This window comes from Narcine bancroftii, chromosome 1 (assembly GCF_036971445.1).
Source record: "Narcine bancroftii isolate sNarBan1 chromosome 1, sNarBan1.hap1, whole genome shotgun sequence".
Lineage (NCBI taxonomy): Eukaryota > Metazoa > Chordata > Chondrichthyes > Torpediniformes > Narcinidae > Narcine > Narcine bancroftii.
Genome location: NC_091469.1, coordinates 75055238 through 75073353, shown reverse-complemented (window position 1 = coordinate 75073353; position 18116 = coordinate 75055238). Strand labels below are relative to the sequence as shown.

The 18116-nt window shown below is 39.5% G+C and overlaps 1 protein-coding gene across 12 annotated transcripts in view; it reads left to right on the top strand.

Annotated features, from left to right (window-relative positions):
• The window catches only part of LOC138759832 (transducin-like enhancer protein 4), a 183977-nt gene extending 174772 nt beyond the window's left edge, over positions 1–9205 (top strand). For all 12 annotated transcript variants that reach the window (XM_069930408.1, XM_069930394.1, XM_069930389.1 and 9 more), the window contains 4 exons: positions 1497–1644; positions 2853–3003; positions 5461–5537; positions 6902–9205. In XM_069930408.1, coding sequence (XP_069786509.1) covers positions 1497–1644; positions 2853–3003; positions 5461–5537; positions 6902–7009 — 484 coding nt within the window. In that variant the 3' untranslated portion in view covers positions 7010–9205. The remainder of the gene's footprint in view (positions 1–1496; positions 1645–2852; positions 3004–5460; positions 5538–6901) is intronic.
• The last annotated feature ends 8911 nt before the right edge of the window (positions 9206–18116 follow it).

The following is an 18116-nucleotide window of genomic DNA, read 5'->3' as shown; positions in this document are numbered from 1 at the left end:
TATTAAACCTCCAATGATAAGCTATTTGAATTCTCTCAGAAGTTTCATATGTAAAATATAACAGAGAATGATCTGAAATCACCCTACTTTTATATTCTGCTTGTTGTATTTTCCCTTGTAAATGTGCCAATACTAATAAGAAGTCAATCCTTGAAAACGATTCATATCTAGATGAATAAAAGGAAAATCTTTCCCTATCGGATTAAGATGTCTCCAAATATCTACTAAATGAAGATCTTTCATCAATGCTTGAACCTGAATTGACAACTTTTATAAAACCAATAAAACCAATTTTTTTGGACAACAGTCCAAAATTCACTAAAAATCTTACAATTCAATATAAGAATACATCCTGCCTTTTCCTCCATTGATTATATTTCCAAAGATAAATTTTTATGTATCAAAATGGTACACCTTTAGCTCTAGAATTAAATGAAGAAGAATATACATGCCCAACCCAGTCCCTTTTTAATTTCACACTTTCCTTCACATTTAAATTTGTTTCTTGTAAAAAGACAATATCAATTTTCGTTTTCTTAATATATGCCAAGACTCGCTTACGTTTAATTGCACTATTTAATCCTCGAACATTAAAAGTAGCAAACCTCAACTTTGACATATCATTATTACTAAATACCAATAATATCTTTATATAGAAACTCAAATCAACGTATATAGGCCCTCCAATAAGAAAAATCACAAATTAAAAAATAAAAAAAATAAACCTCCCCAAAAAAAACTACGAAAAGGTAGTAATCCCCTAAACAAAAACTGGGTGTGGGTCACCCACCAGTGGCTGATGACTAGTAAAGAACTTAGTGCACATCTCTCCCTCCCCAGCTAAACAGTCAATAACATCAAAATCTCATTAACATTGCAAAAGAAAAAATAGAATTTAAAAATTCTTCTTTTCATCCAGAAGCTTCCAATCTCGAAGATCCCATTTCAGAAGGAGGTAGACTCTTTCCATTCCTGTTTTTCCCATTTCTGCCATTTCTTCCATTTCCAGAGCAACCAGATTTTTCTTTAGGAGATAATGGTGGACTATGTCTTTGTCCTCTTATATCTGGCAATGAATCAGCAAAAATCATTGCTTCACGATCAGTTTCAAAAAACCGAAATTGGTAGTCTCCATAAAACACCTTCAACGCTGCAGGGTAACAAAAAGTAGACTTATAACCTTTAGGCCACAAAACTTCTTTAACTGGATTGAATCGACGTCGATGTTGAATGACCTCTTGACTCAGATCAAGATAAAAAAAGACTCTGCTATTCTGAATCAATAATGGTACAACGTAGTTTATCGTGTTTTGAATTAAATGTTTGGAGGTTGGAATGTCTCATTTTTTTTGGCAACACTAACCCTCAAGTTTAATCATTAGAAATTTAGCTTCATGGCAGACTTGTAATATGGTTGGTATCTCAATTCTGTATTTCTAAACATGCTACTTTCTATGATGTTTGTTCAAATCTAATGCTTTATCTATGTTAATCAGACAATTCCAAGGCCACACAGATGGAGCCAGCTGTATTGACATTTCAAATGACGGCACCAAACTTTGGACGGGAGGTTTAGATAACACTGTAAGGTCCTGGGATCTCAGAGAAGGAAGGCAACTGCAGCAGCATGACTTCACATCCCAGGTATGCATTAATAGGGTACGTCTTAGGCCAAAATTGTTAAATTATTGAGATACTTGGGTAGAAAAACAAGGAATCCAAATTTGAATTGGTCTGTGAATACAGTAAAATCCCCACTTTCCGCCACCTATGGGGATTGCGGATGCCAGAAATGTGAATTTTTCGGATGACTGAGATTCCTTCTGCCTAACTAACACACCTGCATTAAGAAGATACCATTTAACTGATGAAAGACAATGCAAAATGTAAAGTAATTTGAAAAAAAAATCAATATTGTCAACTTGAAGTTCACTTTAATCAAATCATAACTTATAAAATTTAAATTCAAATAGTGGTCACTGGTGCTGTATCAGTGCCACTATGCTAACCGTGACACTCTCATAATTGTCCCCTCTTCGTCAAGTTTACAGATGAAGTCGTACTAATATAATTACTAATACAAATAAACATATAGACTCTTACAAGGCAGGGTATGGAGGCACTTTTGGAGAGCTGCTCCAGCGGCAAGCGGCATGAATCGGCTCTTTATCCTGGTGTCTCATCAGATCCTACATGCAAGTCTCCTGGTCAGGCCCTCTGGGCAACTCAACTCCACACCAGTGTCCCATTTGGGCCCTCTGCGCACCTTACTTTCAATTAGAACCCCATTCGTGAGCACTGTAACAGCATTGTGCTAGCCACTACACTAACCAAGCCAGTGTCATAACTAACCCCCTCCCCCAAATTTACAGATAAAGCCTTAATAAAATACAATAATATACTAATAAAAATAAAGACTCTTACCAGGCAGGAATAATTTTGGGAGAGTCACCTCAGTGGCAATTGGATGGCTCTTCCCCCCCCGGGTGCTGCCATTTATTCAAACACAACTTTATTGAAATAGCTACTTGGAGTGGAGCACGACTGGGGCGCTCTGCTGGCTGAATGTTTGTTTCCAAAGGGTTATCTATTGCTTCAGAGAACATTAACTTGTACAGTTTTAAACTTTAAAAAAAATCTTTATTTATTCTTATTTTTAAAAATTATTTCATGTGCACCATTTTTATTGCTTAAGTTTCAAATATATACATTGCATCACAGTTCAATGTGTTAACATACCTCTTGGCAAAGGCTGGATTTAACACTCATGAAAATCAGGAGGGTTTTTTTTTATTTATAAAGCCATTAACTTCAAAAGTAGACTAGACTCAGCAACTTGTCTTCTGCTCTAGATCTTTTCTTTGGGATACTGTCCTACTGGAGAATGGCTTGCAGTTGGAATGGAAAACAGCAATGTAGAGGTTCTGCATGTGACGAAACCAGACAAATACCAATTGCACCTCCATGAGAGCTGTGTGTTGTCCCTCAAGTTTGCTCATTGTGGTAAATTCTGTTTTCTGATATTTCTCGTGATCATCAAGCTTAATTGGGTTGCATGTTTGACTATTCAAAATAAGGAACGAAGGGTGCAGGATACCTGGATGATTTTTTTTTTTTAATTCCTTCGATCTTGAAAAGCGGCCAGGAGGACCAAGGTTTAACTGTACAACTACAAAACACCAAGTTCTGTTGCCACTGTGGTATGGATAAAATGTAGACAGGCTCCCAAACATGTTTTGTTCAAATCTTGATGAAGGGCTCAAGCCCAAAGTGTTGGTTATGTATCCTTATCTTTGCTACGTAAAGTTTAATGTTTGATTTGCTGAGTTTCTCCGGCATTGTGCTTGAGCTGTAGAACTGCTTGGTGGGGACGAGGGTGTGAAATCAAGTTTTCAAGGATTGGAATAGTTGGCAAACTACTGATCAGTGCATTTGGACTGCAGTGGTCAGTTCTCTATATTGGCAGTGAAAACAGGATGATTATAATGGGAGATTCAAACTACCTCTGCTCCTCATATCACAAAGAAATTTAATAATCATAAATATATGTGCATCTTTGGGACTCACCTCATGTTGAATCCTCTTGCATCCAGATGAGAATTCACAATACTTCACTGCCTAGGCCCAGTAAAAGAATATTAGCCAAGCTCTGATAATAAAGCCTGCCTCATGAAAGATTTAATAAAGGATTCCACTGGGTTTCTTCAGCTGTTTTTATTAGTCTCAAAATTGCAGAATGATGATTTTTCCTTTTGAGGCCAGCCAATCACTGTCAAGTTTGAAATTGAATTTGAGCTACATCATTCTCGCTCAGAAAGAGAATCCAGGGTTACAAGGAGAAGACAGCAGAATAGGGTCGAAAAGGATAGTAAAAGCCCTGATGTAATGGTGGGGCAGATTTGATGGGCTGAATTCTGCTCCTGTGTCTTATGGTCTTATTGGTTTTATCGTATTTTCATTTTCCAGCACGTGACCATTTGGCCCAAAGAATCTATGCTAATTTTTAGAGCATTTCCACTAGTCCCATTCCCCATTTACCTTTACATGCCAAATTGATTGTCCTGTCACCTACCCACACGTGAAGTAATTAACATTCTCCAGTTAACCTACCAGCTTGCCTTTGGGATGTGGGACAAAACCCATATAGTAACAGAGACAACATGCAAACCCCATATGAGCAACTGCCAAGATCAGGATCAAACCCATGTCACTGGAACTGTGTAGCAACAGTACTAACTGCTCAATCATCCTGTACAATGTTAAAAAAAAAACCTCCAAATTCAATTATAAATAATTTCAGTGTGTGAGACTTGGCAAAAATTAATTTTACGATTGTGTGTATGGAAGCAAATACATTAATTTTTTCCCCCTGTTTACTTCCAACTCCATCAAAGTTCTGATCAATCCTGGAGAAACTCGGGTCATGTAACACCCATAGAAACCAAAAGGCAATCAATGTTTTGGGCCTGAGCTCTTCTTCAGGAGTGCTGAAAATCAGACAGATGACAGAATAAGCAAGTGGGAGGTGGTCCACGTGCTAAGGTGATAACTGGCTACAGAGGAAGGGGAAAGAAGAGAATGAAGGTGATGGGGGAGAGGGCAGAGGGCTGAGAGATAGCTCTCTGATAGAAGAAAGGGAAGAAACTGGAGGAAGGGAGACAGTGGAATGAGAGAGGGGGGTTAATGGAAATTGGAGAACCCAATATTGATGCCATTTAGTTGGAGACTGCGGAGATGGAATACAAGGTGTTGTTCCTCCAATTTAGGAGTAGCCTCAACTTGGCAGTACACGAGGCCATGGACAGACATATCAGTGTGGGAATGGGATGTTGTATTTAAATGGTAGCCACTGCTTGCTGTTGCAGCAGGCAGAGTAAAAGTATCTGCCAATCTGCGCCAAGTCTTCTCAATGTAGATGAGACTCCAAAGTTCTAATTGTTACTGAAAGACATTAGTCACCACGTATGGCTTGCAGATGGTTTTGTATTTTGAATTTCATTTTTCCATTGGTTAGTTTTCAGATTTTAGACTGCCAGATTGAGTTCAGCTCTTTTGATTATCTTATTAAAAGTTTTCATGACAAAAGTCTTGAACGTAACAAATTTCCTAAAGGCATTGAACTTGAGTGCCAAACAAAATAGTAGACAAGCTGTTGTGATTCTTTTACAATGATACACATTTTCAAAGACCCTCAAGTATATTAATTTGGAAACTGGCATGTAGCAGGAAAGCTATATAGTTAATTATGTGGATATCCTCAAAATATAAAGGTCATGTTTAATTGATTCAAATTAAATGAACAGGGAAATGAAGGCTTACTTTTTTAGTAAATTTAGTCCAGAGTTTAAATTTTCAAAAGATGACTGCATTTTCTTTATAATTCTTCAATTTTTTTCCCCCACAAGGTTTAATTTGTCCAAACAAAATGCTGAATTTGTGTTTCACTGATTTTTTTTTTAGGAAAGTGGTTTGTAAGCACTGGGAAGGATAATCTGCTGAATGCGTGGAGAACACCTTATGGAGCAAGCATATTCCAGGTAAGGTTGAAATGCTGATATTTTCTCATCACATTACACCATATAAAACTCCATAGAGCTTCCAATTCCTCTACTATTGAGCTTTGTTTTGTTTTGCTTGTAAGATTTGTCTCTGTTCCAACTTCAGGGAACAGATGTCACATCAGCAATTGTTGGTCCAATGGTCCAGTAGTTATTGTGATGGTAATTGTAAGAGTCTATTATTCAGTTAATAATTCAATCTCCTCACGTTAAAGAAAAGTGCACATAAATAAGTTAATTCTTCATCTAATCAACTGGATTTTTTTGTAACATTAATCAATATTTAGTCTTGAGAATCTTGGGTCAATGAATTGAATTGATTTATTTATTTCCTCTAATTTCCCATTTGATGATTTCTTGAACACTCCACTGGCCACAAAGTACTCCACAAGGTAGCAAATTACTTTTTTTGAGGGAGTCAAAACAAAGAAAAAAGATATTAAGTGCATCATCAGAGAGCAATTGTACATAACAATTGTCTTCCACATTTTAAATCTTAAGATTTCACTTTAAACGTATGTTTTTTTTTAAAAAAAGCAATGGAAATTACTCAAAACAAAAATGCAAATCAGATTTTTTTTCCTCATTAGATGTAGCACATGGTAAAAAAATTATTCAGGTTGCATCCTATATCTTTCAAGGAGCATTTGTAATGAAAGTTAAGAGAAAAAAAAACTAGCAAGTTTCCACTACTCAAGCACTCTTGAATATTTGACCCTCTCTTCCTGCCTTTGCTCTTTATGGCCCCCAGGCAATCTGTAATGTACTACTTTCTGGGGCAAAATAAACTTTCTTCTTAATCTGTGATTTTTATCTTGGGCCAGTCAGTATGAGACCAGAAACACATTTTCACTTGTGTATGTAAAGTAGTCAGTTTGTTGAAACGTTTTGCAGATGCAAAGCTTTAAATCCCCTTAAGCATCTCCTACTGTGAAATTCAGTGTTTCTCAAACCAGAAATCAAGCAAATGATCTCCAGTTCAGATTTTTTATTTAAGTCTGCAGTTCTAGTCTGTATGGGTGAGACAAGCAGACAACAAACCAGAGTCTGAGTGAAAGGAAAGTTTATGTTGCCAAGGGGATACTACTGCCTTAGAAATGCTGAAAGAGGGGGGAAAAAACTGGGATAGTGGTGTTACTATCTGAAATTAGTTCCACCAACAATAGATTGTTACATGAAGTTACTTGTAGGATACTGTTAAATTGTGTATATTAGCACAAATATACATTGTTTGCTCTCTCAAAATGTTTATTGGTGCTGAGTGTTCCAGTAATGATATGTACATATTCATCATCTCATTCTGTCACTTTTTTGTGTTTTTTTTAAATATAAAACATTTGCAGTCTAAGGAGTCCTCATCGGTGCTGAGCTGCGACATCTCAGTGGATGATAAATACATTATCACTGGCTCTGGAGACAAGAAGGCTACAGTCTATGAAGTTATTTATTAGGAATGGAGCCTGAACACAAAGATACCTTTCACTATAGCACTTTTGTTAGATTTGCTCTTTATGGCTGACTTTGCAAAACAAAGACTTCAACGTTCTTGTCATTGTTTCTCAGCTCTGTGCTCTATTTTATCATAATTTCTGGACAATTCCGTCTGATATACAAAAGCCTCAAAATCCAACTACACGGAGCAGAGTGACAAGCTTCTTTTGCCATTAATTGAATGAAGGACCAGAAGGTTTCAACTATTTATTTTTGTTTTCCCAAGACTTTTTATAATCTTTGTTGAAATTGAGTAATTTCGTACAAGTTCTCTCAAAGCTTTGGTGATGTTAGTTAATCGGATTGGAAAAGGGGATGGAGGATGTTATTTCATTTCCACATTGTTTAATAGTGTGTGCTTTATTCATTTTATTACTGAACTACTGAGATTTTAAAAAGGAGTATCAAGTGACAGGGTGAGATTCCAAGAATTTACCCTCACTGAAGCTAGCTCATGTTATACAAAGACAAAGGAAAATACATGAGTGATTAGTGACTGAAATGATTTGTTGTCGGTAATGTTTTGGCAGAAGGCCTTTGACTTGAATAAAATCAAAGCGCTTTGAAGTGATACAAGTATTGTGCAAAATAAGGCAGAAGGTACCTGCAGAAGACAGGAAAATCCAAAAGCTGAGAAACTCTCTGACTTGGTCAGGTTTTACATAATGGAAAAACAACTATTCAGAAATGAGTAAAATGCAATGATTTCACATTCACTGAAAAGTGATGACTACTTAAGTGAGCAGTCAAGCACCTGTTCTCTTTAAACAAAAAAAAATTTTGAACAATTAAGTTAGTTCCCCATCTTACTGCACTAAGCTCCTCAAAATGTAATTTTGTAATGGAACACTTAAATTATTCTGAATAAGATCCTGAAAAAAATTCTATTCTGCATTGCAACAGTCCCTCACATGATCATTTTCATGTTCAAGGATATTTTCTATTGTTTGTTCATTTTCCATCACTTGGATCCCTAATTATTCTTTGACCTACTGCATGTTTCCTGCTGTTTCTTCCTCTACCACCACCAACATGCAGGCTTTTAAAATATACCCTTAATCCTTTCTCAATCAATAAGGTTGTAGCTCGATTCATGGCCCCAGTTCTGGCTTAATCTCACCCCAGATTCTTGGTGCACTTCTATCACTTCACTTTTAAATGCTCTTGAAATGTTCAAATTTTTCACCAATGATGGGTTGTCTTTGCGCCCTCTGCCAACTATTGTTTAACTGGAATCTTCTCTCTCATTCTGATTTCATTATTTCACTTTACACCTCTTGATTTCCATTTCTCACCTCAAAGAATTGCGACTGTAAAGGTAGATATTCTCTGCCCTGGCGTTGCTGAACCTACTTCCAAAAATCCTTCACATACGGCTCCAAGACGCCGAATCTGATCCTTCCTCAGGTTGGTCGCATAGGTGGAGCGATGTACTCCACCTTGCTCCATAGATATACTGCTGCTGCAATTGGCTAGCTAGAGATGGGCTGATGACATCATCAGCCTGAGACACAGGAGTGCGAATTTTAAAACCCTGACTGCGTGCACAGCAGGGAATGCATTGGAGGGGCGTTCTTATCATCAGTCCTAGAATTCACAGTAAGAAAATGAGTTTTAATTGCGGAGATCTACAGTCACCATTTTCTGATATAGGGATCTTTCCTACTCGGAGCTTATGTATGACATCGTGCTGGTGGGTAGTTCTACTGGATCAGTCGCCCTGACTCCACCACTCTTCGTGAAAGCGACACTGGAGCAGGCTTTTAGGCCTTCTCTACAAAAAGGTAAGTGCAGATTTTTCTCTGTAGATGGAGCCAGCCTTGAAGCGGTGCCTCTCCATAAAAATACCTACTGACATCAAAGTTGTGGAAGACGAATAGTTCTCATTTGCTCACCTAAGTCTAACATTATTGTAGATTGGAGGAAGGCAGAAAGGATAAGGGAGGAGAGAAAGTCAACTGTAACTATCTAATAAGTATAATAATTGTATATTGTGGTAGGTGGAGGAATTGTAACTAATGTTCACAATGCGAACCATGTTTAGATATGAAAGTCAACTGCAGTCGCATCTAATGCATCAACACTGATATAGTGTGTTACCTGTACAAGCAAGGGGGTGTAATAAACTGTCCAGACACAGATATTTCTAATTTCAATTGACTTATTTCTACATTTGTAATGCTGGACCTGATCACAGGTTGGGCAAACCATTAACATTGCATGTTGCGCAGAGTTAATGGATCTTTCACTAACAAAATTTCTCTATTTCCCTTCTCACATAATTTACAAATGTTTATTTTCTATATGAAGTAACCCAGTGTTTCACTTAATTTGAGCACAGGTGCCTAACCTTTTATCCAGGATTTCCAAAAAAAGGGCAACCTCCAAAAACCAGCACTTTTTTCGATAAATGACATCAGCTCATCAAAGATGGATTTTGGCCCCAAACATGACCTGACACGACCCTTACTCAACTCCCATGTATTCCATTGTGTTCTGAGTTGACAATTATTGGTATCATTACTTTATAAGAACCTTACCCATCAAGCATGACCCTAACTCAACTCAGGTTGGAATATCCCATGTTGTTGTGCTACTTTATAAGTCCCACTGAATCGTCTTATACTGAAGCCCATCCAGAATCATGGCGCTTTCAGTCATCCTGACGGTGGCTCAATGCAAGATTATTGGCCATCATCGCAACCCATAATCCCCTACACAGCTGAAACTGCGGTACCAGTGCCAGGACATGGGGGACCAAGAAGGAAGCCATTCCCCAGCCAATGGCACAGTGGTTGGGCGGGGGGAGAAGAGAGATGGCAGTGCGACTCGAGTGCGGGGAGAAACGGCAGCACGACTTAGGTGGGTGCACAGGGGGAGAAACAGCAGCATGGCACAGAAGGGTGAGAGAGGAAAGACGGTAGCATGACATGGGTGGGGGAGAGACCAACGTGACATGGATGGGGAGAGAGAGACGGCAGCGCGATGCAAGTGGGTGAGGTGGGGAGAGACAGCAGTGTGACGCAGGCGGGCGAGGTGGGGGAGAGAGCAGCACGACTCGGGTGGGTGGGAAAGGGAGGAGAGACGGCAGCATGACGAGTGCAGGTGAGGGGGAGAGATGGCAGCGCAGTGGGTGAGGTTGGGAGAGTCGGCAGCGCAACATGGGTGGGCAGGTGAGGGGGGGAGAGATACGGCAGCATGACTCGGGCAGGCAGGCTTAAAGGGACTGCCATTTTCCAAATTATTCTGAAATCTGGAAGATTTCGAACAATGTCAGGTGTCCAGACCCAACGATCCCAGATAAAAGGTTAGGCACCTATGCTATTCGTAAAGAAATCTGAACAATCCTAATGGACTTCTGATCTGCTGCTTCAGGCATTTTCATTAATGCCAATAGCATTTAATATTTCCCCTCTCTCCCATATACTGTCTGAAGAAAATACACTTTTTAATAAAGTTCCTGATATTTTCATAAATTCAAAAAAAATTCTGACCCCCATTTAAGTTAAATTTCATTTTATCTTTCTTCATGAGCTGTAAAAACATTTACCCATCAATCTATTTAGAGCATAAAATGAATACTGGAGAGACCCCCATAATATTATTCTGCAAAATATGCCAAGGCAAACACCAGCACATTGCAAGTTCAAGACTAAGTGTATGAAATAACTAAATCCTGGAAAAGGCAAGTGCCTCAAAGATTAATTCAAGTAGTAATCCTCTAATCAGGCAATCAAATACTAGTTCCTTATGGCATGAGGCAGAAACATTTCCATATAAAATGACCATATTTAACAGCCAATTAATATCTGAATCATGGTAATCTGTCATTTCTTAAATCCTTTTACAAGTTGTTTGCTTCACTTCTTAACTTGCAATCCTAAATATGCTCCTGCTGTAGTCTACAACCACATTTTTTTTGATCGATGATTATAATGATTTTGTGTTATTGGTCAAAATTAAAATTATTGTGAAGATTAACCCCAACCTCAGGACAAGTGAACTATGGTAACTTCAATCCTATGGTCACTTCTCTCTTCACCTACACACACTTTAACCAACAGGACTGTTTCATTTTAAAGTTTTAAAAGACTTAGAACCATAGAATACTACAGCACAGAAAACAGACCATTTTTCCCTTCTAGTCTGTGCCGACCACTATTCTGCTAGTCCCACTGACCTGTTCCGTCTCCATAACCCTCCGGGCCTTTCCCATCTATCTATCCAATCTTGTAAAAACTCAAGATCAAGCCTGCATTCACCACATCAGATGGCAGCCTATTCCACTCTCCCACCAGTAGTGAAGAACTTTCCCCTAATGTTCCCCCCAAGCCTTTCCCCTTTCAACTTAAAACTATGACCCCTTATATTCATCTCCCCCCAATCTAAGTGGGAAAAGCCCACTCGCATCCACTCTGTCGATACCTCTCATAATCTTGTAAATATTTATCAAATCTCCCCTCATCCTTCTTCGCTCCAAGGAAAAAAGTCCTAACCTGTTTAATCTTTCCCTGTAACTCAACCCATAAAGACCCGGCAACATCGTAGTAAATCTTCTCTGCTCTCTCTCAATCTTATTGCTATCTTTCCTGTAAATTAGGTGACCAGAACTGCACATAATATTCCAAATTTGGCCTCACCAATGTCTGAAACAACTTCAACGTAACATCCCAACTCCTATACTCAATATTTTGATTTATAAAAGCTTCCTTTACAACCCTGTCCACATGTGACACCACTTTCAGGGAACAATGTATCCCAGATCTTTTTGCTCCTCCACACTCCGTAGTGCCCTACTATTTCCTGTGTATGTCCTACCTTAGTTTTTGTGACGATTCATTGACACTTGTAATTTTTCTAGTGAATCCAGCAGAAACCAACCATGTAACCTTTATACAAGTCTTTCCTGATTAAGATTTCCAGCCTGAAACATCAACTACCTATTGCTTTCCATACTGCCTGACCTGCTGAGTTTCTCCAGCATCTGTTGATGTCTTCTTTATTAAAGAAGTGACTCTCATGACACAGATGAATTGAAAAGTACTATCTGTTTCCCCTCTTCTACAGTAGACAGTTTAAATATAAGAATTGGGGTATCTCATTCAGTCTCTCTTCATTTAATAAGCTTAAGGCTGATCTTTTAACTTAGCTTCATTTACTTGCAGTCCCTCCATTCCTAATACCTGAAAATTGATTTGTCTTAAATACACTATGACTGAAATTCATCACTTCTGCAGAAATGTTTTCTACTCTCTGTCATGAATGGCTGACTATCTATTTTGAGATTATGATCTCTGGTCCCTGCCAGAGGAAACAACACTGCATCTAAACTCTCAGGCCTTGTAAAAAAAAAATGACCATTTTCTGGATCAGTCTATTTAATCTATCATGGGACAAAACCCATAGTTTGAGAATCAGTTCAGTGAACCTTCAATGCAATCCTTCCATTCCAAGTATTTATCTTTGCTTAAAAAGTAGACCAGATGTGTGCACAGACCTTAAGAGGCAGTTTCATCTTGGTCAATTATAAATGGAGCCACGTAGATCTATTTTGTACTCATATCTTCTTGCAATAAAGGCTAACACCATTCCATTTCCTAAATGCCTGTTGAACCTGCATTTTAACTTTGTAATTAATGGACAAGCAAATACAGGTTCCTCTGAACATCAACACCTTTTAGTCTCTTAATCAAGCAAAGTGGATAAGCTCACATTTTTATCACATCAGATTCCATTCTCCTTTCACTTAGCTTGACTGTAGTTTCAAAAAGCCTCGCTGTATCTTTTTAGTCTCCCCCTTGCTTCCCGTCATCATTCTGACTCCTCTCCCTTCCCTTTCTTCACCTCCCAGCCCTCTCCCTGCCCTTCCTCCACTATCCTGCCCTCTCCCTGCACTTCCTCCACCACCCAGCCCTCTCTCTTCCCTTGCTCCTCCACTCAGCCCTCTCCCTTCTCTTGCTCCTCTACCCAGCCCTCTCCCTTCCCTTGCTCCTCCACCCAGCCCTCTCCCTTCCCTTGCTCCTCCACCCAGCCCTCTCCCTTCCCTTGCTCCTCCACTCAGCCCTCTCCCTTCCCTTGCTCCTCCATCCAGCCCTCTCCCTTCCCTTGCTCCTCCACCCAGCCCTCTCCCTTCCCTTGCTCCTCCACCCAGCCCTCTCCCTTCCCTTGCTCCTCCACCCAGCCCTCTCCCTTCCCTTGCTCCTCCACCCAGCCCTCTCCCTTCCCTTGCTCCTCCACCCAGCCCTCTCCCTTCCCTTGCTCCTCCACCCAGCCCTCTCCCTTCCCTTGCTCCTCCACTCAGCCCCCTCCCTTCCCTTGCTCCTCCACCCAGCCCTCTCCCTTCCCTTGCTCCTCCACCCAGCCCTCTCCCTTCCCTTGCTCCTCCACCCAGCCCTCTCCCTTCCCTTGCTCCTCCACCCAGCCCTCTCCCTTACTCCTAAAAAGATAGCATATTTCTCAGCTTTTTGCTTCTCACCATCACTGAATGCCTTTACAGCACCAGTGATTGGGACTGGACTGGGGTTCAAATCCTGTGCTGTCTGTAAAGAATTTGTATGTTCTCCATGTCTGCCTGGGTTTTCTCTGGGGGCGCTGGTTTCCTCCTACCGTTCAAAGTATATAAGAGTCTAGGTTAATGGGGTGTAATTTGGGTGGCACGGACTCATGAGCCGAAATGGCCTGTTACTGTGCTGTATGTCTAAATTTTAAAATGTAATTTAAATTTAAAATGTAATCATCAGTAAGCCTTTTGCTCCTTCTTTATTGCCCCTCCACCAACTTGAGGATTTTTCCTTGATCTTTGGTATCACTGTTGAAGGGCTCAGGCCAAGACATTGACTGCCTGTTACTTTTCATGGATAATGCATGACCTGCTGAATTCACCAGCATTTGCAGACTTCTTGATTAACCTGTATCCTCCTCCTTCTTTCTTTGGCTTGGCTTCGCGGACGAAGATTTATGGAGGGGTATGTCCACGTCTGCTGCAGGCTCGTTGGTGACTGACCAGTCTGATGCGGGACAGGCAGGCATGGTTGCACGGTAAAATTGATTGGTTGGGGTTGGGTTTTTCCTCCTTTGTCTTTTGTCAGTGAGGTGGGCTCTGCGGTCTTCTTCAAAGGAGGTTGCAGCCCGCCGAACTGTGAAGCCTGTTGGAGGCGATATCAGCCCACTGGCGGTGGTCAATGTGGCAGGCACCAAGAGATTTCTTTAAGCAGTCCTTGTACCTCTTCTTTGGTGCACCTCTGTCTCGGTGGCCAGTGGAGAGCTCGCCATATAACACGATCTTGGGAATGCGATGGTCCTCCATTCTGGAGACGTGACCCACCCAGTGCAATTGGGTCTTCAGCAGCGTGGATTCGATGCGGATTCTGCCAGCTTGAGTACTTCGATGTTTGTGATGAAGTCATTCCAATGAATGTTGAGGATGGAGCGGTATCCTCCTCACAGACTTAGCTATAAACATTGACGTTTAATTTCAATCCTAGATGAAGTCTTTCCATTAATCTCTAACCCAAAAATTAGTTTGTTATTTTTCTTTGTTTTCTGTCCATTAGCCAATCTTAACATAACACCATTACCCGAATACCGTGCTGTCTAAATTTTGTTCAGTAGTCCTCTTAAGTGGCACCTTATCAAACACCTTCTCATCATGCCAATGCATCATATCAAGTTGTCCACCTTTGTTCCTTAGTTTCAAAGTTATGCCAGTTACACCAACAGATTTATCAAACATGATCTTCATGTCAATTCTGTTGATGCTTTTCCACGTGCCCTGATAAGATTTGCTTAATAAAGAAAACCCCCTGATATCCAGCATCTGTGGGGATTGTTTGATGCCGGATGGCTGAATTTTTCAGTTGCTTAAGACTGTGTGATTGGAGAACTAGCAGTAAGCACGCCAATTTTAAACTTCAATTTTTTTTTTACCCATTTATTTTCCACAATTTTTTTTTGCCAGTTGCTTGTGGTTGCTGGTTGCTTGAATTTCAGATTACAGGGGTTTTACTGTAATAGATCTCTGCATTTTCCTTTGTAGTATTCCCAGGCTAACTGTCTAAAAGTTCCCCATTTTCAGTGTGGGTTGACATTTGCTACTTTCTAGGCTAATGCCACTTCCCAGAATTCTTGAAATTTTGGGCCCACAGTAACCACTACATCCTCAGTTATCATTTGAATGGGATTTGTTGCTTTCTGGCTCCATAAATTTGTTCAACATATTTTTTTTAAATATAGACATACAGCATGGTATCAGGCCCTCTTGGCCCACGAGCCCATACTGCCCAACCCCTGATTCGATTTATTTTTCTAATGCTGATTTATTTGAGAATCCCATTTACTCTGTACCTTTAGTTTTATGCTCCATTTACTCTGTACCTTTAGTTTTATGCTATTTGAGAGATTCTGTTGTCTTGCACAAGGACAGATAAAATATTTATTTCTCTGCCATCATTTTCCTTCTATTTTCTCCTATTCCAGTCTACAAGTTTCCCATTTTGATATTTATCCATTTTTTTTTTCTCTCATCATCTTCTATACTTTACAAATGCTTTGTGTGACTTCCTTGTCTGCTCTCATACTTGGAAATGTGTTTCCAGTAAGTAAGATTATGCATTACATTCCATTGATCATTATCACCAACCCCCACCCGATCTGCTCAACTTTGAGATTGAAACCTATAGCAAAAGCATACCTTGGCTCTAGCCTCATTTGGTGCATTCCTGGTATGTTGGTGAGGCTTCAGGTCAGGTGTTGTTTCACAAAAAGCCACCCCGACACTGCTGGGCATCCTTGCCGCATCAAATCGAGGACCTTAGTTATTGTTCATAGCAGTGTAGGCCATTCACTCTTCAAAAATCATGAAGAAAAGTGGCTTGCAGCCATTTACAGAATTCTCTACAGAATCCTGCCTGAATTTGAAAGAACTGGCTTATAGGCAAATGAAATTTTAATACAGAAAGTTTGGTATTCTTTTGTTTACTTTTATTTACATTCATAATGCATCAAAATTGAGGGAAAAAAATCCTTTTTCTTGGACATTTCTCCCCCCCCCCCCCCCCCATAAATGGCAAAGAACACATGTAAGGGTGGCAAAATTACTATAGGGTTGTAGGGTTAGGACAATGCTGTTATTCCACCAGCGACTGGAGTCAAATCCAGTGTCTGAAGGAATTGTACATTCTCCCCTGAGTCTGTGGGTTTCCTCCAGCTGCTCCAGTTTCCTCCCACTGTTCAAAATGTACTGGGGTTATAGGTTCATTAGGTGTAATTAGCTGGCACGGGCTTTCTAATTTTTAAAAAAAATTAAATTAGTACATCTTGGCTTGACATGACTGGGTTCAAACATCACCTACCCATTACCTTTCTCCATCCAAAGACATAGGGGTTACTAAGTTATTTGGTTACATGTGTGTTTTTGAGTGGTAGTAGCTCGTAGGCTGGAAGGGCCTGTTACCTTACTATATCTTCTAATTTGAATAAATTAAATTTCAATTGTTGCTATTCCATTATTCTCCCATCCATCTTATCACCTTTAAAATTTCAGATCATCCACAGCTCTTTGTATTACGAGTAATAATGTTTTTCCACAGCACATCTTAATCCTTCTAAAACAAATTTAAAATTCTCAATTTGAATAGTCTCCCTGGCCATGCCCCACTCCCTCCCCTTCTTGTTCCACTGCAAAGAAATTGGCATTTTTCCATTTCCTTGTCTCGTACATCCTTTGCTGCCCTCATCAGCAACTTTATTATGTGTTTGGCCCAATGGCCTAGAAACTCCAGTGCTTATTAAAGGGTGTGATTGTTTCAAGTGTATGCACACTACTGTAACTCCCTCAAGCTTCACTGAAAAGTGGAGAAGGCCATATGGGGAGACATAGGGTCCAGAAGTTGAAATCAGATAAATAACCTGACCTTAAGCCCACCTCTTAATTGCAACTCTAATTTCACATTTTCACCTGGTTATACTTCTTAGACCTTTTCTATATACAAACTATTTTTTTTAAATTATCCGTCATATGCATATGCAAGAACATGCAAATTGATTTGCTGATAAGTGAAATATGTATTTTTGTGGAGATTTTAAAGACCAATTTTTGATTTCTAAGAGTTTTAGCTTGTAGTTTATACTTTAAAATGGTCCTTTTTCTGAGATAGTATGCCCATATTTATAATCTAAAGCCAAGACTGTTCTTTATGGTCATCTAGAGCACTCTTTTGCTTTACCAATCCATAAATGTCCATACATTTAAATGTATATCCCTACAAATTTACTGAATTAGAAAATACTAAGTGATGAAATCAAAACATCATTCTAATTACAACACAAGCAACCATTTTAATCAAATTTATACATTTTTTCATGAGTGAATTAACTGAATAAAATGCAAAACAAAATGCATATCATAGCAGAAAAAAGATCATTATTCGTTTTCAACAATCCACAACTGCATCCAGCCAGTTATTTTTTGTCATCTTTTGACATACAGCACAGTAATAGGGGCCCTTTTGGCCCACAAGTCCGTGCTGCCCATATACTACAATTAACCTAAAACTGCGATACATTTTGAAGAGTGGGAGGAAACCGAAGCACCCAGAGGAAACCCATACAAACACTGAGGATGTACAAACTTCTTACAGACAGCTTCAAGATATGTATCGAGTTCACTCCCACATTCATTTCTTTTTAAACAAGCTGTTTAAATGTAGACAGATCTTATTTCTACCATCAATGGCTGTCCTTAGTCATTGAACCATTCACATCTCTTCTTCTTTCTTCTTTGGCTTGGCTTCGCGGACGAAGATTTATGGAGGGGTAAATGTCCACGTCAGCTGCAGGCTCGTTTGTGGCTGACAAGTCCGATGCCAACTTTCCAAAAACACACAAAGTCTAAAGCACTTCCAACAAGGCTATTTCTTCATTTTATGTGCTTCACTTGTCCTTGCTATATGTGGACATTTTATACAAAATGCAATACTGTTTCATGAAGGAGGGATGAGAATAGAGGAGAGTCTACAACTCAGTAGCTACCTGCTTATTTTTGAAGGAAAACTTCCAAATTTTAACAAT